At 38.5% G+C, this 24,423-nt stretch overlaps 2 protein-coding genes across 7 annotated transcripts in view; one reads left to right on the forward strand and one right to left on the reverse strand.

Moving 5' to 3' along the window:
• The window catches only part of LOC115764407 (integumentary mucin C.1), a 31,622-nt gene extending 18,627 nt beyond the window's left edge, over nucleotides 1-12,995 (reverse strand). For 2 of the 3 annotated variants that reach the window (XM_030707403.1, XM_030707405.1), the window contains exons 1-2: nucleotides 12,850-12,995; nucleotides 12,272-12,363 (exon numbers count right to left, since the gene is read on the reverse strand). The gene's annotated coding sequence lies outside the window, so the exon portion shown is untranslated. The remainder of the gene's footprint in view (nucleotides 1-12,271; nucleotides 12,364-12,849) is intronic. The other variant, XM_030707404.1, reaches the window with a different exon arrangement.
• Nucleotides 12,996-13,172: 177 nt separating this feature from the next.
• Nucleotides 13,173-23,242, forward strand: LOC115764404. 4 transcript variants are annotated; one of them, XM_030707396.1, is made up of 11 exons: nucleotides 13,173-13,229; nucleotides 14,615-15,124; nucleotides 15,186-15,716; nucleotides 15,778-15,897; nucleotides 16,557-17,519; nucleotides 17,589-17,901; nucleotides 19,390-19,529; nucleotides 19,694-19,699; nucleotides 19,794-20,660; nucleotides 21,195-21,335; nucleotides 21,404-23,242. In XM_030707396.1, exons 2-11 carry the CDS (start codon nucleotides 14,735-14,737, stop codon nucleotides 21,473-21,475), a joined length of 3,543 nt encoding a protein of 1,180 aa, XP_030563256.1. In that variant the 5' UTR covers nucleotides 13,173-13,229; nucleotides 14,615-14,734; the 3' UTR covers nucleotides 21,476-23,242. The 4 variants fall into 4 exon arrangements, with proteins under 4 accessions (XP_030563256.1, XP_030563258.1, XP_030563257.1 ...); XM_030707398.1 differs by having other exon boundaries at nucleotides 19,408-19,529; XM_030707397.1 differs by lacking the exon at nucleotides 19,694-19,699.
• The last annotated feature ends 1,181 nt before the right edge of the window (nucleotides 23,243-24,423 follow it).

Here is a 24,423-nt window from a genome sequence, read left to right on the forward strand (position 1 = left end):
TGTGTTCTGTCTGTACTAATGAAATGTATTTTGCAGCACTTCAAATTAAAACATAAATTTTATAGTTTAATTTTTTTCGTTTTCAATTTTCTTCATTTTCCTCATGTCATTTCTGTTGTAAGGAAAGTTACGGAAATGTCAAAATTATCTGTCTAAATTGTTAGCGAATTTAATTTACAAAAGCGTTGTACAACACTGTGCGCTGATATGTTAATGTGATTTGCAACACTTCAAATAAAAACAGAAATGTCATCAAATCTTTTTTTTTAAGAGTGATGTAAAGAAAGTTTCGGAAATGTCAAAATTATCTGCGTCGTCTTAATTGTCTGCGAATTCAATTCACAAAAGCTGTGTACAACAAAGTGTGCTCTCTCTACTAAAGACTATTGTATGTAAATGTGTTTTGCAACACTCAAACTCAAAACGGAAATGGAGTCAAGCAAATTTTTTTAAGAATGCCCAATTCTTGTGTCGCGAAGATGTCAAAAATTTCTGCGTAATGTCAAAAAGTTTGTGAACTTCCGCTAGTGTTGCATAATTTGCAATCACTGCTCAACACTTTTATTTTTTTAAATCTTTTTGTGTACTTCAATTTAAGCAGAGATGTGAGCAAGATGTTGAATTTTCCGAATTAACGCCTAAATGTACTTATTATGTTGGCTTCTAAAAATGTTGAAATCGTAGAATTTGTTAAATTGCACAAAAAACATCTAAAGCTAGGTTTAAACACCATAAATATTACTGTAACCAACAAATCATGGCTAGTCCTATTTTTCAAGGACGCATACTAGGATATTATGGTAAAAAGTAAAAAGAAATACACGTGTATCTAATATGCATGCCTACTGACTAGGTGTGATCTTATATAGTGTAGCTTCCTTGTACCGCTACGCAGTGTATAGTTCGGCTGTCGTTATTACATGACCTGGCGCTCAGATTGCGCATACATCACGTAGAGCTACAGAACAAAGCCATTGGCGTCATAGTCAGCAGTAAGCTGTGAGCTGTGAGCTGTGAGCAGTGAGCAGTAAGCAGTCAGCAGTCAGCAGTCAGCAGTTAGCAGTCGCCAGCTAGCTAAATATGAGATTGAAGGTTAGCCAGCTCGCCATGGCTGGCAGTGACACATGATACTAAGACTGTAGCTGAAGCTGTCGCTCTTTAGCCAGTTCGGCTGAGGGCAGACACTGGCGCCAGCAGCATATCATGAGAATCAAGTCAATTCTCAAGGTGGCTGGCATCAACATGAACTGCACTCTCTCTCGGCTGCAACAATCATTGGCTCGATGAGAGACCATTGACTTGGCATGGAAACTACATAGTTTGCTATTGATTTGCACGCAAGCCAAATGGCAATTTAAGATATCATGGAACTGGTCACGTTATGCAAACGCCAACAGCTAATTGGCTACGCTGGCCCATTCAGTCGGAGCATTTGGCATACATGTATGTACATACATGCACACTATGGGCCAGCTGTATACCCTTCGAGCACTTTTGTATGCCCCTTTCCCCCTGCACACTTTTACTTTCGGCATTCGTTAATTGCACTACTTAAGCAGCGGGCGGGCCTGGGTTACTTTCCAAAAAAAAAAAAAAATACCAAGCTTTTCTCGAAAATTGCTAACAAAAGAAAATGATTATATTTCTAAGCATGCTGGCAATCAAATTGCCAGAGTGACATAATGAGCGACAGCGACAGCGACAGCAATGTTGCAGCTTCGCATTGTACTACAACTACGTAAAATGCAGCATAATTTATTATAATTAATTGTAATTAGCTTATTTAATATTTTTACCGTCTCGTTCATTTCGCCTTGGGCGGCGGAGAGAAAGATGCATAAATGCAACCCATCTATTTGCCAGACAACATGCAACCATCGACAGTTATATGAGCCGAAGTACGGATTACAATATGATTATCACAAGCCAAATGCAGGCTAAAATGTTAGTTCCGCTTTTCGGATCTGCCTTCGCATCTATGCGGATATTACCACTCGAAGCATTGTAAACATTTTGGGGGAAGTGCGCGTAATTGCATTCGTGAGATCAACGATCAGAAGACGTTGGTACCGCGTTACATATCATTTACAATGAAAATATGTTGGCAAGACTGTATTGAAATAAATAGAAAAAATATATATAAGGCTGGTTTTGAGGACCTTTGTATTTTTTAAAACCTTAATTTAGCCCCGAGCCAGCTAAACAAAGATTTATAAATAATATTTATACAATATAGAACCAGCTTGTTAGGTAAAACGTAATCCGAGCCACTTAGATTTGCCGCCCTGTTATTGATTAGTATAAAATATTTGTCAAGCTATTTATATTCAATTTAACTATAAACAATAACTTTAACCGATGCTGACGACTGTAAGATTGACAAACCTTGTGAAAGCGTCGAAGTTGTTCAACGCTTCTTTCGATGTGGTACCCGAGAAGGATATAAATGTACTTTCCGCTGAATGGTGTTGCAGGAATATGGGTTCTCTTACAGAGGAAGTCGCTTAATCGGCTTGCATAATTTGACAGGTAATTAAACGGGAGCCGGTTGAGACCTTTACCCATTTAAACGCAGTCCAACAGGCAGCTTCAAAAGAGTCTGCTCAATGTTCTGGCCAAGGTCGGTGTCTGAGTGGGAACAGGCTTATTCCTTGGGAAGCGGGTTCAATGACTGGGCAATATTGTTTACACACGTGCCGAGACGATGCTTCCATTTCAAATGGAAAGCCAAATGCTTGGTAACTATATTTACTTGGGGAAGCCAGCACAAACTGTTTGGTATATATGTACATACATGCATGTACATGATGTACATATATTTATATTTGCATTGTTGGCTGGAAATTTGGCTGTCAAAATGTAAATCTATGCCAAAAATTGAAATACTTATATGCCATCATGCTTATATGTATTCGGTTCATTGTATGTGTGTGTGTGTGTGTGTGTGTGTGTGAGCGGCGCCCACTTGCCCTGTTGGCAGATCTCCAAGCACGCAATGGCTAAGTAAATTCATGAGCCGCACATTAATCAATGCCAATGGGATGTGTAAAGGAATCCCATTGCATTGGGATTTCACGTGCCAACTTGTCTGTGGAAAAATTATGTGAAAAAACACTTTTCATCAGACATCATCGATTTGTTTAATTGCTGGAAATATGCAAGTGAAAGTGTTGTGTGGAAATAATATGCAAAATGCATATCAATAATAAAATCAACTCTAACAAATAGTGCAACAACTTAACTATTACAAAAAAAAAAAACAATTGGAGCAAGATTAAAAAGGTATTACGTGTAACTAAATATTTGTGAAACTAATGCCAAATGCTGGCGCGTCTGCACGAAATTAACGTCAATTTTGCGATTGTTGCAATAAAACACAAGCAAATATAACAAGACTGGTCTAGGCGGGAGTGCTCGACTTAAAGATACCCTGATCTCAGCGCCGAGCAGCCCTTACAAACATTTTAGCTTTTTACTCTTGATTATCCTGGACACCAAAATAATAATTTTAGCTAAATTTTGTTCAAAAGACAAGATGTCAATAACGATTGTGATAGATTATATGGACACAGGTTAATTTATCGATAATTACAAATAAACTTGAGCTTTTCGTGAGCTGGGAGAAAAAGTGTTTGCCATTTTAATCTCGAGACTTAAGTCTCCGTGATTCACGCATTTATACATATAGACAGACGGACACTAGATCTAGTCATCTTTTGATGCTGAACGAGAATATTTATAGTTCAATTGGTCGTATATGCTTCGTTCTGCCTGTTACATAATTTGCACAAAGCCGGCATATACCCTTTTTGCTAATTTTCAATGAGTTCAGAGCATGAAAACAACGCGCAAGCGAAAATCCAACAATGAAAACAAAGTAAAAATCAAATAAAGAGCATTCACTTAAATTGTCATAGCAGAGACGTATCTATGAAGCTTTCAATACCCTAACTTCGGGCATAGAGATTTTGTAGTAATCGATCGTTTTTTGTTACCAACTGTTCAATTTGAAATATCGGTACAGTTTCCTATTCAAGTTAAAAGAAGAACATTACGAAAATTCTTTGCAAAAATATGAAAAACATAATAATTATACATTTTGGTTATACTTACTATAACATGCTAGTAAATGTATACTAATAAATATATGCCAGTAAATAAATTGTCAATATTCCCAATCGTGAAATTCCGAAACTATTTATGAGCCTTGAGGAACGGCAAGTGTGTGTACGTTTCGGTGCGTTGCGTTTAGCTTTCTTCTGTTACAGCTGAAAGGGGTATTGGATGTGCACTAATTTGCACACAGGCACACACAGACAGACAATGAGACAGACAGACACACAATATACACGCACACACAAGCACACACACACACACACGCGACATCCGCACAACGGTACGTATGAGTAACGTCAATTGAATTGACGGCTCAACAGTAATTACGCAACATAGCGACAGGGCGACCGGGGGTTAGCCTTATTAAATGTTAAGAGTGAAATGTAATGCTAAGCTAATTTTTCCGCTGGCCCCGCCACTGTCTCAATCTCTCTCTCTCACACACACGCGCTTGTTGTAAGCACATTGTTGTATAAGCGGCATAGGATAAATTGTTGTTATTTGCCGTTTACAGTTAGCAGACATTATGTAGACATAGATGCTAATGTTGCCGTTGACTGATTCTCGGCCAGCGGAAATGCAAATGACACTGCACACAGATGGTGGAGCAGTAGAGCCCGTTAGTATCCTAACTAAAAGTTGTAACTGTATGACTGTATTCCGTATGACAACACGTAAAACAAATACCTGGCCCGGTAACTAAAGGAAAAACCAAGGCAAAAGCAATTAGCTAAAACTTTAAAACTGTATGAGCAATTACAGACTCTGTAAGCCCTCTCCGATGAATCAGCTGCGAATCGATATACACATACTTTTAAGCTAAGATATGACCAGGGTGTTTATCACAAAAGAAAACAAGACTCTTTTTAATTAGCAGAGCTGGGTTCTAGCTCAGCAGATGGGCTCTTCAAGTGCCTTAGTCATTTAGGCAGCTGAATGACAAGGATTGCGGGTAAGAATTCCGGGCTAGCTTATGAATGGCATTTGACTAAGACAATGGTAGTATGTGCAGTGTACAAAATGCCAATTATAACTAAGTTCTATAATAATAAAACAATGGTTGTCTGTATTGTCTAAAAAAATGTTAATTATAACTAAGTTCTATGCTTCATAATTATCATATTCTGATGTAACAAGACAATAGTTTTGGGGACAGTTGCTTTGCAAGACTCCTAAAATTGTGTCTATGAGAGATTGAATTTTCTATGAACCAGCTCTTTGTTAACGAAGCATTGTGACTGCCTTTGTGAGAGTCAAATAACGTCCTTAATTTGAATTTGAGTTGATAAATTCAATAAATAAAAATTTTCATAGATAGAGAGATGTTAACTTCTTTATGGTCGGATGGTTTTGGGGCGGTTTTGGTTATCAAGAATATAATTTTATTAACTCATTCGAAGGAAAAGCTCTATTTAGTGTAGGCAGAATAAACAGAAAATCAATAAAATGTTATTCCGTTCATTGGTTTTATAATAAACCAACTAAAAACCTTTTCGTCAAGGGTGTTTTTTGGACAAAATCAAATCTCTTGACAAGCCAAAGCAACCAGACAAAATGCCTGCGTCAACGAGAATCGGAATTGGGTAAGAATTCGATTGGAAGAGATTTCTGTGTCACATCCGATTAATTTTTGTATATATAAGAAGGCTCTCTTCTTCTTGTCTTTCAACGACCATTTCAAGCTAATAAATAAATGTTTACACAAATAAAAACACCTTTGACTTGAGACTATCAGAGCATAATTCAATTAGGCACCATTCATTGTTTAATATTTACACAACTTGACCCTGAGTTTCGGTTGATAAAATAATTAATTGATGTGCGATTAACATAAGTATATTTTGAGCCTGATGCATTTGGCAATCGAATTTGTATGCCATTTCGTAGGCGTCAAATGCGACAAATCTATACAAATATGAGCAAAATGACCGTAAACTTGTTGTGTCTCACATATTGTCCGACAGCAACAACAATAAAATTTGCATTACGCTGCATTTATGGACAGTCAGCGGCTGTTGCAATTGATAAGCTGCTGCAACGGCAACGTCAACGTCAACGGCAACACCTTTTTTCAAGGCGTTTGTTCCCATCATGAACACGATGAATTTGGACATCTGTGGCGACTTCCCCGCAGCCACTCGAACAGCCCGTCATGCCAGCGGTCACAGTCATCGTCATAATGATTGCCATCAGCAAACTTAATTATCATCGACGAGCGCCGATCCGTAAGCATTGGGGCTTCAAGTAGTAGGTGACTGCTGCTTGACTGCTGGCAGTGACATTGTCTTTGGGCATCACAGATAAAGATACGCACACAGTATTATGGCATCAATAACAACAACAATAACAACACTAACAACAACAACAATGGCGACAACAACAACAGTGCCAGCAGAAACAACAGCGACACGCTTGCAGTAACAATACAAAAATGTGAACACCAGGAAAGCTATATTTTAGCTGCTTTTTATGCAAAACTTTGAACACACTTTCCCATGGCCTGGGTTTAAGGAATGCATCGCCAAGCACAAAAGGAAATATTTTCAAAATTATTTTAGGTTTGAAATCTAGTTATGTGGTAATAATAATAATAAAATATAAATAATACTAGTAATAATAACGATAGTAATAATAATAATAATAATAATAATAATAAAAATATAAATAATACTATTAATAATAACGATAGTAATAATAATAATAATAATACTCATATTAGTAATAAAATTAATAAGACTATTTATAATGATTATAATAATAGAAAAACTAATATAGTAATAATATTAATATTAACAATAATGATAATACTAATAATTATATTAATATTAATTCAAATACTATTAATAATAAAACAAATAATAAGAATTATATAAAATATAATTAAATAGGTGCCTATCTTATATTGTCATAAAACTTCTCTTGTCATTGTTTAGTTTAGTATCAACAACTTAATCAACATTTTATGGATTTAGTTTACAGAAAAAATAATTGTTACGAACCCATTATATATAAAAATAAGTATAAAGTTCTTAAACAGATGTTCTTGTATTTACAAAGGTATACTGCTTTGTTTTCTTTAATAGTATTAACTATTTGATTGAAAACATAAATATTTAATAAAAAACTGAGTGCACTCAGTCTTAAAATCAAGTCATACATTTTTATAAGATGCTGCGTGCTATTCCTTTTTAATAAACAAACTCTTATATTCTCTTAAACCAGCCAAGGTTATCTTATTGAATGAACGTGATTACGGATACACGGTGCTCGTGTGTCATCAGATAAACAAAATATAAGTAAAAATATTAAAGAGTTTACATTAACACGTTTATATCCGCATATGATAGACCATTTCTGCAGAATATTTAACAAAGTAACCAAACACGGCAGTCGATATATGTGACATTATGTTCAGAAAGTTTTAGAAATATGAATATAGATTTAAGTGTTTGCCTCGACTGACTGATCTGTGATCGGTCAAATTTTCCCATTTGCAAAGATCTTTGTGAAAACTCATTTGCCGCATGTCTCAAACTTTTTGAAAATTCCGCCCTTGCTTGGCGGAAAAATGTGGTCAAAAACATAAGTACGAATCGAGCTATATGCTATATGCTTCAGTCGTTGCACCTTGCAGAAAAACTAGTCCATACCCCACCTTTACGTCGTATAACTTGGTAAGAGTATTTAATCAGCCAAGTTTTAGAATATTATATTGGCCATGCTTATCAATTTCCCATATAGTCTGAAGCTAGGTATATCTATATTTAGATATTGAATAATTGCCATTGTTGTTGTTGTTGTTGTATCTCTGTTGTGGCATACGGCTTTAATTATTAAACAATAGAAAATGTATCTATATGCATGTTTTATGTAAAGGCACGTGCTTTTGTTGCCGCTGACACAATTTATGCGGCTAAACAATTTCCATGCCTATTGCTTGGCCATTGTGAGTCTATAACTCGGCTTTTATTGTTTGCTGTTTGTTGTTTTTGCTGTTGCTTCGAATATTTGATGTGAGCCGCGCAAATTGTTGCTATTATTGCAGTTGTTGCATTTATTATGTGGCATTTGGGTCAGCGGGCTATACGGGCATAAATATTAGCACATAATTATTGTATATAATATATAAATGGAGTCTGTTTTCGGCAAGCTTGGCTGACAGGCAGCGCTGAAGATGAAGCCAAGCCTTAGGCTCGGGCGAAGGTCAAGGTCAAGCTACGTTCTCCAATTCTCCAACATCAACTTCAAGTCCAAGGCTTACCTCAATTCCCGCTCCAGCTCCAATTGCAAAACTGCCTCAGGCTAAAGTCAAGTTCAAAGTCAAATTAAGACAAGGAAACGTACAATGCGATAAACGGAAGAGTAATAAACAAATAAAATGGGTAAACAGACACCAAACTGTTGTTACTGTCAATAATTATTAATTTGTTTTCTTTCTTTTCTTATTATTATTTTGCTGGCACTTTTGCAAAGTACACAACCATTTGAGCTGACGGCAACCTTCAGCTATAGCTCGAGCTACGGTAAAGGCCTACCCATCTACTTGCAGATCTCTCCATATATATATAAATATATATATATATATATATATATATATATATATATATATACATATATACTTAGTTCGCTAAGTATCGAGCATGTCTTTAAAATGAATTGCTTAATTGACATACAAGTTTAAAATGCAAATTTATAATCAAAGTCCTTCAATTGTCATATCATACATTTTATTGAGAAGGGTCACGCGATTTGCCATCAAGTACACCTATAATCAATTTGTACGCCTTATTTATTTACTCTCTCTCTCTCTCTCTCCCTCTCTCTCTCTCTCTCTCTCTCTCTCTCTCTCTCTCTCTCCCTCTCTCTCTCTCTCTCTCTCTCTCTCTCTCTCTCTCTGTCTCCAACCATTCTCTTTCGCATTGTGTCTGATTTCATCTTAGTCTTTCTCTCTTCCTCACACACCCTCTAAGTTTCGTAGTCAGCTTCTTACTTGCATAACTCCTCGCAACTCTTCTAGCTATCGCCTTTCTATGCGCTTCTCATTGTCTCTAGTGAGGCTTACAGATCTTATTAAGACAGAGTACAGCCGCAAACTCTTTTAAGACTTACTCCAGATCAAAAATGAGTTGAAATATTTGAAACAAATATTAATATACATATTCAGCATTATATATGCAATTATTGCATCATATAATGTATTACGACTTCGCACAACGTTAACTTTAACTACCTCTCATAGATAAATCATTTATTAAGTGTTCGTTTAACGCAGGGTCTTTGCCTGTCAGCGACATTGGCGCAAATTTGATGTAGAGGGCACAAAGGAACGTTAAGCCCTGACTAAGTGCAACTTGGCCAAGAAGCAGTGGATCATATAAAAGGTCAATTCGGTAGCATTGCTCATAACTGGCTTTCCAATTAAATGCGTTTTCAATAAAATTTCAATCAACTTTTTTTCACAACATTTTTCTACGCGTTTGACTTTTGAAATTGCGCAGCGTGAAAAACATTGAATGAAAACGCGATGAGGAAGTTGCTGTTGTTACGCTTCCCAAATCCCAATCCCAACAGAATCTCTCTCTCTCTCTCTTTCTCGCTCTCCCTGCGCAGCATAGTGCCTAAACTGTTTTGATTCCACTTAACAGAGCCAAGTCCCAAACTGGTTTATCGACTTTTCGTTTGTTCTACACACACACACACACACACACACACACACACACACACACACACACACAGGCACACACCACAGGCCCAACACACAATAATAAAGAGAGGCAACAACTACACAGGTACTGGACTACGACATGGGAAACCGACTTGGCCATGTCCGGCCGAATGCTTGACGATCGCCAAGCTAGGTCAAGTCAACTAGAGTCGAGTCAAGTTATGATCAAGACGAATTTTATTTTTTTTTGTACTAGAACTTGTAAGTTTAGAACTAATAATTATTGAAGACCCGTTTTTAAAGTTTTCAACAAAAATTGTTTACTTTTTTTGAATTAGTTTAAAATTAGTTAAATTAATTTATACACATTTTCTTATTATTATTCCTTAGATAGAATTTGAATAAAAAATGCAATTAAAGACTTTAAAATATAGAGTTTTTAAACGAAAAATTATTTTACAAAATGGATTGCACTAGTTATATGTTATATGTGTTGTATCTGACTCTATCAAGATTTAACTGATATTTGGAATACGAGGTATTAAAAAATACTCTAGCAATCTGTACCTAGTTGTATTAAGATAGTTTTTTAACTAATATACTATAATTATTATGGGAAGTAACAGATGCTCAGGCACAAGTACATCGAGTCGCAAATTGATGCTAATCAGTAATGTACATATATATTTTTACTTGACTGTTTCTATGCCTAACACAGGCAGCACATTCAAATTGGATTTTTCGATATTAACATAACTATCATCCAATTAGAATCGCAATTGGAGGAGACGTATTCCACTTAGCGAGCGACTAATTTTTTTCACTTTTGCACTTGGCTACGATTTTTGCAACAGCGGTGACTCAGAGCCGAAGAGTCTACTACTCCGATTAGATAAAAGCCATTGGCATATGTCAGCTGATAGACAGCCGATGGCCCCGATAGCTGTTAGCTGATAGTTGATAGCTGTTGGCTGATATCTAATGTTAAAGATTGTTGAGTGCGTCTTTTGTTCTGAATCTGAATCTGAATCCCAATCAGAGCATGCCAGCCAAGCGTTAATTATTTAATACAATGTATTACTAAATTACCAGAGTGCAGTTAAGAACGGCTACGTCTAACTGTAAGGCCCGTTTTACTGCATTTTTAATTGCTGGCAAGAACAACAACAGCAACAATGAGAACAGTAAAAATTCAAGCATAAGGAACAGCAGACAAAATGCTAAAATTTAATAACTTTTTCAATTGTCGTTGTCAAACGTCGGCGAATGTTTTGGGCCAAGACAACGAGAAAACTGCAAAAAGCAATTAACAAGACCGACAAAAAGTGGCTAACAATGAAATTTAGCACTTGATCGCACTTGAAATGCCCTTACATAATTATTCCAAGGCAATTAAATTGTTAATCATTAATACGATCGATTGGGATGCTAAAGTTCAATAACAGCTTTTGTTTAAGAAGTTGTATCCATTATTTATCAAAATCAACTGCTTTTTATTTTATTAGTTTCTTAACAAGTAAAAGTGTTATTTGGTACCTTTGATATCCTTTACAGATCAAACAAGTAATATTCCATAGCAGGATTGAAGCTCGTAAAACTTATTGCATTTTTAGTCACATTTTAAGAGTCTCTACCTGCTTTCAGATGCTATCTCACGGTGAAAAGAGTATTGCGCAGTCGGTATATTCTTATCGGAATGTTAAGAAATTAATGTTAACGAAGGAATGTTAAAATATCCGTGAAAGCAAATACACCTTAGTTTGATGGAATGTATGTTATGGTTCCAAGGTTTTAAAGGGCGAAGATTGAAGTTGTTTCCGAAGCTGTGCAAGAAAAATTAATGATGATGGAAAATGTATACCCAAGATCGGAAAATGAGCAAAAATACAGTTTTATTTCAGCTTCAAACTTATCATCAAAGCTTTTTGCATTTTACGAATAAGTCTAAATTGAATCCCAAAATGCTTTTCATCGTTTTCACTTAGCTAATGTATTACAGAGAAATTTACAAATATAAAAACCTGCCAAAAATACTTGAATACATCTCCAAAGGAAGCTGTGGATATGCATTTGTTCTGCCAGCCTGGTAAATTCACCGGCTATCTGAGATGGTGTTCATTCATTTCCACTTGCCCAGTTATGTATATGGATTAATTTTCAAGGCAACACGGAGTTGCCAACTTTAAACAGGATAATACAGCAGCTGCCCAGGCAACAACGTTTGTTGTTGTTCATTGTCGTTGCCAAGTGCGTTTTCAATTGCGTTGTTTGCAATTGCCAGCTGCTACAACAACAAGAACTACTTACAACAACAACAGCAAGAACAACAACAGCAACGGGTTTTTAGTGCTTTGGTCACGCTCGACTAAGTAGGCGCGCGCATTTAACGGTGTTTTATTATTTTAACGCTTATTGTTGTTGTTGCTGCTGCTGCCGATGCACTGAGCGCAATAATTATATTATAACAATTACGAGCATGTGTGAAATTACCTGCAATTTCAATTGCACAAAGCGATGCGCATAATTGGCAAGTTTTCTAGCTGCTCCTCTTTTCTTTTTTTTTTTTCCTTTCAGCTGGCGTCCTTCTTGGCAACACAAGCACAAGCAAGCAGGAAAAAAAAAACAAAACAAAAAATAAGTAAATGAGCCAGAAAACTCACACGCACATGTGCGCCTATGTGTACTTGTGCAAGTGGAAGGGAAACAGGAGCAGGACAGGCACCGTTCCTTTGTTGTTTGACTTTTGCACGAGCGTGCTTTATTGATTTTTAGCACAGGTTCACAACCCACACAGGCACACGCACACACACACACACAGACACAGACACAGGCAAACAGGCACAGGCAGGAACACACCCTGCTGCTGCAGCAGCATTGGCATGTGTATCTGTATCCTGGGATACTGGGATCTGAACAGCAACAGCGCACGCTAATTAAGTTAGACACTGGCTCAATTCAAAAGGCGGCTTACATCTACACAAGTGTATATTATGGAATTTTGGGCGTAAGTTAATGAGCAAACAAATTTAGTTGGGACACATTGGCAAAAGCGCCTCAGTTTAACTCACTTTTGTTTATTGCATATTTGTTCAACAACAAACAATTTTACAAATATGCGCGCGCGTCGAATTGCACGTAAAACAACAACAACAAAAAATAACCACACACACTTTAAACGCGCGCAACGGGTCACGATCCGCAGTACGTCCGATTCGTTTGGTAGTGTGTTTTCTTCTGTAACTGACGGCGTTCGTTATCGAACATCGCATACTCAATCACATTAAATACCGATATATCGGTTCGCAACATCGATAAGTCTGTTCGTAGTTATTGACTCAGTACAAATTAATCGGAATGGCTGTCCACCACTAACGGCTTCTTGGTTTTTTTTTATCGAGTTGTAAATGCATTTACTAGCACGAAGAAAGTGAATAAAATGTATTAAATGGTAATTTGCCGTGTAAAACATGCAAAATACATGAGCGTTTGCAGAATCCATGTGTGACTATATCGGATATAGTTGTTTTATGCACAAATCGTAATGAAACACATTTATTGCGTGTCGACGGGCGAAACGCCACCCAAAAATATAGAAAATACGCATTGTTATGCTGCCCGTTGTTGTTGTTGTTGTTGTTGCTGCTGCTGCTTTTGCTGGCGGGCAGGTTAAGTGTTGTTGTTGTGAGCAGTGCGGATAACGTCGTCCACGCAAAACCTTGCCAAATATATTGATTTTTAACAATACTCTATGCCAATACGAGGCACACACACGCATAAACACACACTTTGGTGGAGCAACACACGCGCACGCACGCACTCACACATTTGCATGTACATAGCGCTTTTTTGGTGTCATCCAATTCGCCATTTCTGGGCCCCAAAAGATAAGTAGAAGACGGTGACAGATGCTCGCATTGCAATCGCGGGGGACGCCAGTGTTACCCAAAAACAAAACACCCGGCGGCCTGCTGCGTCCTTTGACGATTTGAGGACAGCTGTACAGTAAATATTTGCTATAGACAACCGTCATTTGCCATAAGCCCAAAACGTATTCTCTTGTATATTTGCTGGTCCAACTGACATTTGCGTTGCATGCACTACTATACAACAAAGTGCAAGAAAAACAAGCTAAGTGCTGGCTCAGTTTAAAAGCAACGAATGTGACGCCGTTCTTTGATAATGTGTTATTCATAGCGAGCGAACACTGTAGTTACATTGACTCATACATACGCATTGACTCTTACGCCTTTGTTTCTGCTGCAGCATCCTGTCGGCTGCACGAACAATTTTTGGAGGCCAAGTTTACGTGCGCAAATCCACAAAACATCACACACACACACACATACACTGAGCGGCATAAGTTTGCTCATACGTGTGTAATTTGATGCGCACAAACAGTGTTGTCAACTGCCGCCTTAAAAAAGTAGCTGTATCCAATGCTCAAAATAGCTAAAAATAACTGAATAAGCATTCTGAGCGCAAATTGGCTGCAACTACTTGTCATTGATATGCCAAAAATAGCTAAATCAGTAAAATGTCATAATTTTTCTGGCTAATGACCTCTGAAAATAGTCACATTTAGCTAGAATATAGCTGAATGGGCAACACTTCTGAGAAACATCAAAGTGCAGCCAATTTGTGCATTGATTTTTGTGCACAACTCCAAGCGCTTAACAAAAGCAACAATAACAACAACAACAACATTTGCATCAGCTGGGCCGCTGCATTTACAGTGATTCAGACAGTTTATAGTATTAGATCATCAAACACACAAAGGGAGGTGTGCACATATAATTTGATATGCTAATCTCCGACCTGTTTTATATTTTCCAGGCAACAGACTCCAAGCGTAGCATGCCAGCAGCAGTTGAGATTACCACCGGCTGCTGAAAGGTAGCCTTTACTCAAGCGCCACAAAGCGCTGCCAACTTCAGTTAACTAGCAGCGTTCGCGATGAACTCGTGCAGCGACAGCAGCAACGACTCCGTGGAGCCAAATGTGAATCATGTGGCTGGCGTTCATACGGAGCTGCACATGAACTTTAGTGCTGCTTGCAAGCCAGCTTCACAGGAGCGCTACGTTTGGGAGATGCGTACACGTAGCCCGAACGTGACGCCAGCCAGCACCGTGCTGAACTCACCGGATCTGAATGCTGAGCTTCAGTATGCGCCCATGCATCATCATCAGGCATTTGAGCAGGTGTCCCCGTCTAATCAGATGCCTGGAGGATACCTGGGGACACAGCAGCAACCGCAGCAGCAGTCGGCATACTATTACCAGCGGCCGCATCCACATCAGATACGCGTGGGCCGCAGTCCGGGCAGCAGCCAATTTGAACCGGAGGTAACTCTTGACAGCATTCTGCATAGCTTTGAACTGTATCCATTTTTGCTTACCTCCATAGGGCATAGCGAGTCCCGGCTCGCCAACAGATGTGGGCAAAGCCGATGGCCAGTGTTTACGGGATGGCGAGATTGTTGTGTTTGATGACATCGACACCAACTGGATTAACAAATCAGCGCCACTGGCCCCAGAAAGAGGCATCAACGAGGATGTGCTAAAGGTTACCAAAATGATTGGCCAACTGCCCATAGCCGAATATGAGGGCTCGCCGCGTCGTTTTGGCAATCAGCAAGCGTCCGCCAAGGGCGCTGGCATTCCGAAGCGACCGCCCGGCTTTCCGCAGCGTGTCTCACCTGTCAAGCAGCGCATGGATAATAATGTAAAGGCATCCGTTGGCAATCTGATTGATTTGCTCGATCATGAGGGTACGCCCACAACAACGGCAAACTCTAAGACGCCCACTTTTGACTATCTGTACGAGTTCTCTGAGACTCGCAAAGTGCTCGAGGAGTTCTTCAAAGGGAATCCCGAGGACGACGAGAAGCGGTTTACAGACTATGCAACGGAAAGTGGCGACGATGTGGCCAGTTCGGTGAGTTTATTACAATTTTTTTACCTTAGCTCGAGAGTAAAGTGTTTTTTTCTGCCCGTAGGACATACAGCCGCGTGTATGCGATGTGGATAAACATATCGAGCAAGCTTACATTGGCCAGCGTCTAGCTAGAATACCCAAAGACGAGCTCTACATGGTTCATCGCTCGCCCAGGATGCAGGTGAGTCGGCCGTCCACATTTATTAAAATACCAGTCAGTGTCCGTCTATATATATATATACTTTTCTTTTTCAAAATGTATTGAAAAAATATGCTCAAGAATATAGAGTATGCTATTGCAGTCATTGAAATATAATATAGCTATCTATATTAAGCTGTCATATCTTCTAATTATAATCTGAGTAAAAATGGCGATGACAGTCTTTGCGATATTCCATCAGTTCGCGGTTTGTCTGAAGGTCTGTTCACAAATAGCGTTCTTCAAAAAGCACCTTTCTATGCGATTATGACGTTATCACGTAGGGCTTATGTATTTAATATTCGTTCAATCTATGTCTCTCTCTCACTCCTAATGTGACTCACTCCTCCCGAAATGGGGTCTGTGCGATTTTCATAATCTCACGCTATATATGTATGTTACATAAAATGAATTTAAAATAGACGTTTCGTTTAAGTAATTAAAATATCGCCTTTCTAGGCGATTCTCATTGTCTCAAATAATATCCTTTAACAAGGTAAATTTCTATGCTTTTGATACCCTACGCATACGAGAGATAAATACCAATGTCTGTTAGGGTACTTGAGGCCAGGACATAGGGTATATTCCGCTTAACAATATTGTGGATATTCTTGTTTATGCCAATGAATATTTGTTCACAGTCAAACGAGCACAATGCCTACCAGGAGCACAACGACATCGAGCTGTATATCGATTCGAACAGCCGCAGCAGCGGCGACCTGGCCGACACAGAATTGGAAGCCAATCTGCGACGGCACTCGCGTAACTTTACGCTGTCGCCGGAGACAACAGATTATGACTCGAACTGTGGCGATTTAGACAGCCTATCGAATGATATAAATTGCACCACAACCGACTATGGTAAGCTCTACACCAGCATGCCGGTGCTGGAGGATGGACTCAGTAGTGGCCATGCCTCCGATACAGAAAACAATGTATCCGTCGTCTGCGACAAGCAACAGTCACAGGCACAGCCACAGCAACCTCAAACGCAGTTTCAGTCGCAGCAGCAGCCTCCGCAAATTAATCATGAGCACGAGCACAATGGCAACAGCGACAACGAGCGGCTGCAGAACGAATACAACGGCACCACAATCATAGCAACAGTAACAGCTATAAATGCCGCGCAGCCGAGTGACATTGTGAGCACGCCCTCGCCGCTGCCGGCAACGCCAACGGTCACGCCCTCGCCAGTGCCGTGCGAAGAGCCGGAACCGGAGCCGGAGCCAACGGCAGAGCTTGATCTGAGCGCTGGCAATAATGCTGATAGCGACAGTCCCGCAGAAACACACTACAGCCCAGTTTATGCGGCTGCCATGGCAGTGACAGCCAGCAGCAAGCCAGCTGCAGCAGCTGCAGCCCCAGTCGAGATACAAGAGGCAATGAAAGAGATACGCTCAGCACTGCAGCGCGCCAAAACACAGCCGGACAAGCTGAAGTTTTGCGACGAAGTGCTGCCGGTGGATCCAGATTCGCCGGTTTGGGTGCCGCGGAAAAGTGCAACAACGACGGCAACGGCTGCCACTCGGCACGAAGAGGAGGAAGCCGACACGGATCTGGAAACGGATCGGCTGCTGGGGCAGCAGGATTTCTTTGCAGAACAGGTATGCGCAAGCTGGCTTATAAAGATTCTCAGCAAAATTGATTGGACAATTTTATTTCATAATTTGTAGACAACGGCACTTGTGGGTGCCGCCGACAGCAATGCCAACGGCCTAGTCAATAACAACAGCGGCAGCGCAATCATCAGCGACAACAACAACAGCAATCCCAAGCTACAAACATATTCGTCAGCCACCATACGGCAGGGCATTGGCACCTCGTTGACGCCCAACTCACCGGACATTTGCCAGATTGTGGGCAATGCGGATGTATCGATAAGTTCGCCGGAGAAGCTGCAATATACAAAGAGTCCAACGGGCTCCATCAAATCGCTCAAGGAGACGGCCAACAGCGATAAGAAAACCCATTCACGGAACAAAGAGGGTATGTAGTGTATGTGTGTGCGTGTGTGTATGTCTGTATGTACTTGTGTATGTTGTGTGGTTGTGCGTTTTAAAACGCCCCCATCAAAAAGAGAAAAAAAGCGATCAATGATCAATCCATTTCGTTCTGTGTTCTCTTCTTAATCAAATTTTGACTTTCACATATTTCTGCTGCATATTGAAATTTTCATTTATGTGTTTAATGGTGTAATGCCTGCCATGTAAGTGGACGTGCTCTCTTTGTCTTCTATTTATCTGTCTTCCTTTCCTAGCCTAAGTTAATGTAGTTAGTCAAGTTATAGAAAATGTATATCAATATCATAAGAGAACTGTTGGGCCAGACAAAAGGTTTGGCAAGGATAAGGATTACTAAGGCTACAAGCGCCATAGATTGGTTTTGGTAAAAATAAAAAACATATCAAATTAAAAAATAGAGAGAGATTTGCTTCCTTCGACACGCCAAAAGTTAAATGCCCTTATAGACACATGAGAGTGAAGTAAGTGCTGTGTTTGGCCAGATATTTGATTGATGTGCTGATATTGATGATAGCTTTAATACTGAGAGGTTAGTTTGCTTAGAAACATATTCTAAAAAATAAAAAAATACAATTGTGTCAAAAACTGGGCAATTCCTATAAACAAAATAAAGAAACTCCTATAAGACATAACTTATATTAAATAAGTTCCCACAACATATTAGCTAAAACACATAGCTTATATACAACTAAGTAATTGTAACTCTTAAATGCGTAAGATCTTCGGAGATACGCGTCCAGTCTTATAAATAATATATATATGTATATATTCCTAATCAAGACGACGGGCTGAGTCTATATAGCAATGATTCCCTTTTCTGCCGTCAGAGCAAATGTCGCAGCGCGGTCTTAGCTTTATGGGAGTTTCTATTTCGAAATTTCGCTAAAAACATTTTCTTTTTGAAATGATTAACACCAAACTTAACAAACTGAACTGTATATATGCGCTTAACATATGAGCATTTAGGGCTACAAACAGAACATATTACAATTGAGGTATTTTGGAAAAGGGATAATCCGTATAGTTGTGTAATTGGTAGGCTTGATCAAGCATAAAAGGCCAAGTAGGTCGCAAAGTAGGAAGCTTTGAATATTAGTTACAGCGAACAGAAATTTTATTTGGCTACTTGAGCATTTATACATGTGTGCTGGGATATTATAATCTTTGGCTGGTCTGTTATAACTATTCTCTCATTTCGGGCTCGTATTCATGCCAAATCAGAATCACTGTCTCTTTACAGAATCACTGTCTTAATCTTGTGCCGGGCAGTTCTCTTTTGTCAACATCAGTTTATGAAATTAAATTAAGTGCACTTTATTATAAACAGCAACGCAAATTAAATTGAACCCGCTTTTTTTATTCGCATGCTTTATTTTTTTATCTAGTTCATTTATTTATCCGAAGTATGCCCAAAACTAAATGATTTTTTTTCTTTTTTGTTAACCTTGCGTAGGTTTCTTGGAACCCAAAGTGCTAATTGAGGGCGTTCTTTTTCGCGCCCGCTATCTGGGTTCCACGCAACTGGTGTGCGAGGGTCAGCCGACCAAGTCGACTCGCATGATGCAGGCCGAGGAGGCCGTATCTCGTATAAAGGTGTGTACCTTCAGCTCAGTGTCAATATATGTAGTTACGCTCCATTTAGAAAATGCTCGGTAAATTGTTGCTCTTTGTCTATAATGCGTCTTGCTTTTCTCGTCCATGCCCTTAAAAAAAAAAAACAAAAAAAACCCATGCTGCTCACTCCTCGATATATTTAGGCTTTGGTAAGCAACCAACACAAAATAAAAACCTAAAACCCATAACTTGGGTCTAGTCAGAGGTAAACTTATTAGCTTTTTTGTGTTTCTTTGTTTTCAGGCGCCAGAAGGCGAAAGTCAGCCAAGCACCGAGGTGGATCTGTTCATATCAACCGAGAAGATAATGGTGCTAAATACGGACCTCAAGGAAATCATGATGGATCATGCCCTGCGTACCATCTCCTACATAGCCGATATTGGTGATCTGGTGGTGCTAATGGCACGTCGACGTTTCTTACCCAATGGTGGCGGCGTAGTCGTTGATTCGCTCTCCACTCCGAGCCCTGCCGATACCATCGAGGGCGAGCCCGTAAAGGAGAACAACAGCAGCAGCAACAAGGAGGGCGGGGGCTCATCCAACAAGCACAACCGCACACCCAAAATGATATGTCATGTATTTGAGAGTGACGAGGCGCAGTTTATAGCACAGTCCATTGGGCAGGCCTTTCAGGTGGCCTACATGGAGTTCTTAAAAGCTAACGGCATTGAGAACGAGAATCTGGCCAAGGAAATGGACTATCAGGAGGTGCTTAACAGCCAGGAGATATTCGGAGATGAGCTCGAGATATTTGCAAAGAAAGAGCTGCAAAAGGAAGTGGTCGTGCCCAAGGCCAAGGGTGAAATTCTTGGTGTTGTTATCGTTGAGAGCGGTTGGGGTTCCATGCTGCCGACGGTGGTTATTGCTAACTTGATGTCTGGCGGCGCAGCCGCACGCTGTGGCCAATTAAACATTGGCGATCAGCTTATAGCCATCAACGGCATGAGCCTTGTCGGCTTGCCACTATCCACCTGCCAGAACTATATACGCAATGCCAAAAATCAAACTGCCGTCAAGTTTACGGTTGTGCCCTGTCCTCCTGTCGTTGAGGTTAAGATCCTGCGTCCCAAGGCGCTCTTTCAGCTGGGATTCAGCGTACAAAACGGCGTGGTATGTTTAAATAATTTAATAATAACATAATTTTTTTACTATAAGTATAAGCAACTGTTTGTGTACTGACTGAACCTCAGGAAATATCGAACATTGATGAACAAGATTAGGTGAAACACTTTCAAAAGATATTTTCTTAAATTCATTTGGGACGTGTTTCACAGTTTCAAAGTTTATTTGGGTGTAGTATTTATATTCGTCCGATCGACTTCTAACTGAGCAATCAAAGCTCTACATAAAAACTCAATGCCAACGTCTTTCAGTGACTTTGGATATTTCACCCGAATTCAAGGAAACTTGTTTTACCATACAATGCAGCTAAAACTGCCCAAAGATATTTATGAAAATCCACCCACGTCCTCCTGGGTATCCAAGAGTTACATGGACGACAGTTAACTTTTGGTTTGGTTACGTTTTTAATAATATCTTTTATTTTAAGAAATGGGTAGACAAGTGATGTCTCAATTTGCAGAAATAAACAGCTTTATCCAAAAAGTCATAAATAATATCATATGTATTCCGCATACTTCGCAGATTTGCAGCCTGCTGCGCGGCGGCATTGCGGAGCGCGGCGGTGTGCGGGTTGGCCATCGCATCATTGAGATTAACAACCAGAGTGTGGTGGCTGTGCCACACGATACGATTGTCAAGCTGCTATCCTCATCTGTGGGCGAGGTACGCCATAAGCACTCTCATATTATTTCACATTAAGCACAAGCTAAAAACTTTTAATTCGCTTACAGATTTTGATGAAAACCATGCCCACGTCCATGTTTCGTTTGCTAACCGGCCAGGAGACGCCAATTTATATCTAATTAAAGTGTTACATAAATATGCTCATGCACCTCCCAGCACACACATACACACACACACACACAAACACTAAGAAAATTCGTATGTCTGTTGTTTATCCAGAGCCCCAGCATACCTGGGTTAAATTATACAAATGGAGGACTTTCATTTAGGCAAGCAAAATACACTCAAACAAATGAAACTTTTTGAAATTACGAAAAAGGAAAGGAAAAAGGAACTACTCATATTTATATCTAATTAAACTAAGCACTCACAGAATAGAGCGTACTTACTTCAGCTTTGCTTTATTTACTTTTGTTCAATTGTTTATTTTCTCTATGTACATGAAAAAGACTGAATTTTAATTTTTGCGTATATGTGTGTGTGCGTGGGCGAGAATGGGTGCGAGTGTGCAGCAGACTTTTAACGAAAATTGTCAAAAACAAAATCAAATACTGGAATTTGAAGCGTATTTAATTTTGCAAATTTTGAACATTTACATCTAGAGCGAGATGCAGCAAGAGAAAGATCGAGAGCGAAAGAGAAAGGTGCAGGTGTGTGAGTGTGGAGTGTGAGCGAGAGAGTGAGAGTGAGAGTAGCTGATATAGGGAGATGGAGGCAATACTCTATAAGAATTTAATTTCAGTTGCCAACGCGTTAGACAGACAGCAATAATTTATGATATATGACTGTATAATTTAAAATTAATTTTATTAACTACATTTATAATTTGCAGTTATGCCAAAAATCAAATATTCGTTTTACGATTAAGATGCGATGAGATATCGTTGAATTGTTTCTTAATTTTTTTTTTTTTTATAAATTTATATATATGTATGTATAGTTAATACTATTAACGCATTATTGTACTGTATTTAAATGAATGTCAAATACTTATTATAGTTTAAGTGATGCCTGTTATAAGCAAACAGTAAACAAAACGAAATGCATTTAAGTAAACGTCGTCAAAATAATGTGTATACTTATACAATAAATGTGCAATGCGAAATTTGCAATGTTTTTCGATTTATGCCATTTAATGAACAAGCAACTGCAATACAAAATTTTTACAAAAATTAAAAGCAAAGAGTAACAGTAATATGAAGAACAATAAAATGTGCATTGAATAATTTCTGTTAAGCTAAACAAATAGATAACAAAACATAACATACATATATTAAAGAGAGCTTATTTTTGCTATAATTGACAAAACAGCACCAGATGAAAAAGTTAAACGCAACGTATTTAAGTATTATAACAAATGAAACCAGCATACAATTATGTATGCACATAATTATTAATTAATACAAATTGAAAGGTATATGAGAATATTTCAGATATTGCTAATAGTGCAGGTAATCACAAGTTCATATGTATACAAGTATATATATATATATATATACAACTATATATATATATAAATTTATAACTTTGTGGTTCGCAATGGCATTATTTTTGCAAACACACACAGCCAGCGTCGAGCAAGCAAGTTAAATATTAAATTTATAGATACAATTAACAAATAGCTCATGTATACAAAACACGTTATTGTAAAACTCTATTGCTATACGCCTAAACTAATTAACTATCACAGTGTATACTATCTCTAATACTATTTATTTATTTACACCAGATCGAAAAACAAGCCACACAATTTGAGTCCATCAACATAAACATTTCGAAATCGGTCTGAATGCCGTTCAGGTGAAGCGCAGCTTATTTTGCCATTTAAAAAAAAAAATGAAAAATATAATGCAAAAAACGGAATAATAACAAATTTAAATTGTAACTCGGCAAAAAGTGACATAAAATTAAATACATACAAAATACATTACATATTTATTAATTAAATGCAAATGAAGTGTATTTTTTTGCTGGTGGTCAAAAAGAGCGAGATTTACCAGAAAGTGTTTCGAAATGAATTTTGAATTTTGTATCGTTGTATCGATTAGTTTAGTATATTGTTGCTCTCTTTAATTGAGCTCTAATATAGAAGAAATGAAGTCATTAATTTGTTTTCCTAAAATTTAATTAAATCCTGTGCACAGAAAAAATATCAGTCTTAAGTTAAGTCTCTGAACTTTGTTGTTTGTGAGAAAGTTATGTCACACGCAGACCAAATCTTACTTGGGGCCATTTCCATTTGCTGCTATCCACGTTGGAATTGAATAAGGGAAAAGTACGCAGAGGAGTTAGTTCATGTAGAAATTTAACATGCAAATTCTCATGTTTACGAATTTGTGTAACTTATGCCAGGCGCAAGGCTGTCAATGCGGCCCTTTACCCAAGTGACAGTTGCTGCAGTGGGGCATTCGGAAGGTATACCACGTTCTGCATCAGCAGCTGGCCTTAAGTTGATTACCGGCAATAGACTCGCATGAGGCTGATGCAAATTTTTGTAGGAAACTTGTAACCCGTTTCAACACTCGATACCTATTAAAACAAGTAAGAAGTGCTCTAGTCGGCAGTGCCCGAATGGGAGATACCCTAAACGTACTCAAAAACACAAGCTGTCTTTCTTTGCGCTTCTTTTTCCCTTGCCCCAAACTATATAAGGGAAATGTATTCTTAAATAACTTCGATTTTTATCGTTCGACCTTTATGATATTATTGGAGTCTAAGTATGGCATACAAATGTGGGTGCATATCTAAGCGCAAGGCTCTACATTTAAGAAGGAATTGTTTGATTCGGTTCTTCTATAACAAACGCAGATCAAATTTTCCTAAAAAGTTCCTTACATTTACTATTTTAAAGGTTTTCAGATTTGAAATAAACCTTCCTTTTCTACATTACACAAATTAATAGATAGAAAAATTGATCTCGCAATCTCAATAAATATGTTTCAGCAGGATAATTAATTTATCTTCAAAGTGTAACTACAGAGTCCACCAGAGTATAGAGCATCTCCTAGCTGAGCAGTCTCGTTTATAGCAATTTTACTTGTTTTTTGCGCTTTCAATTTTGTAGCTG

The sequence above is a fragment of the Drosophila novamexicana genome, unplaced genomic scaffold (assembly GCF_003285875.2).
Source record: "Drosophila novamexicana strain 15010-1031.04,08,12 unplaced genomic scaffold, DnovRS2.1 tig00000820-arrow-pilon, whole genome shotgun sequence".
Lineage (NCBI taxonomy): Eukaryota > Metazoa > Arthropoda > Insecta > Diptera > Drosophilidae > Drosophila > Drosophila novamexicana.

What these genes read in the sequence shown, in the direction of transcription:
- LOC115764404 (XM_030707396.1), top strand. Translation starts at nt 14,735, where the DNA reads ATGAACTCGTGCAGCGACAGCAGCAACGACTCCGTGGAGCCAAATGTG. An exon ending in GCAGCCAATTTGAACCGGAG is followed by an intron (nt 15,125 to 15,185) that starts GTAACTCTTGAC and finishes TTACCTCCATAG; the next exon opens with GGCATAGCGAGTCCCGGCTC. An exon ending in ATCGCTCGCCCAGGATGCAG is followed by an intron (nt 15,898 to 16,556) that starts GTGAGTCGGCCG and finishes ATTTGTTCACAG; the next exon opens with TCAAACGAGCACAATGCCTA.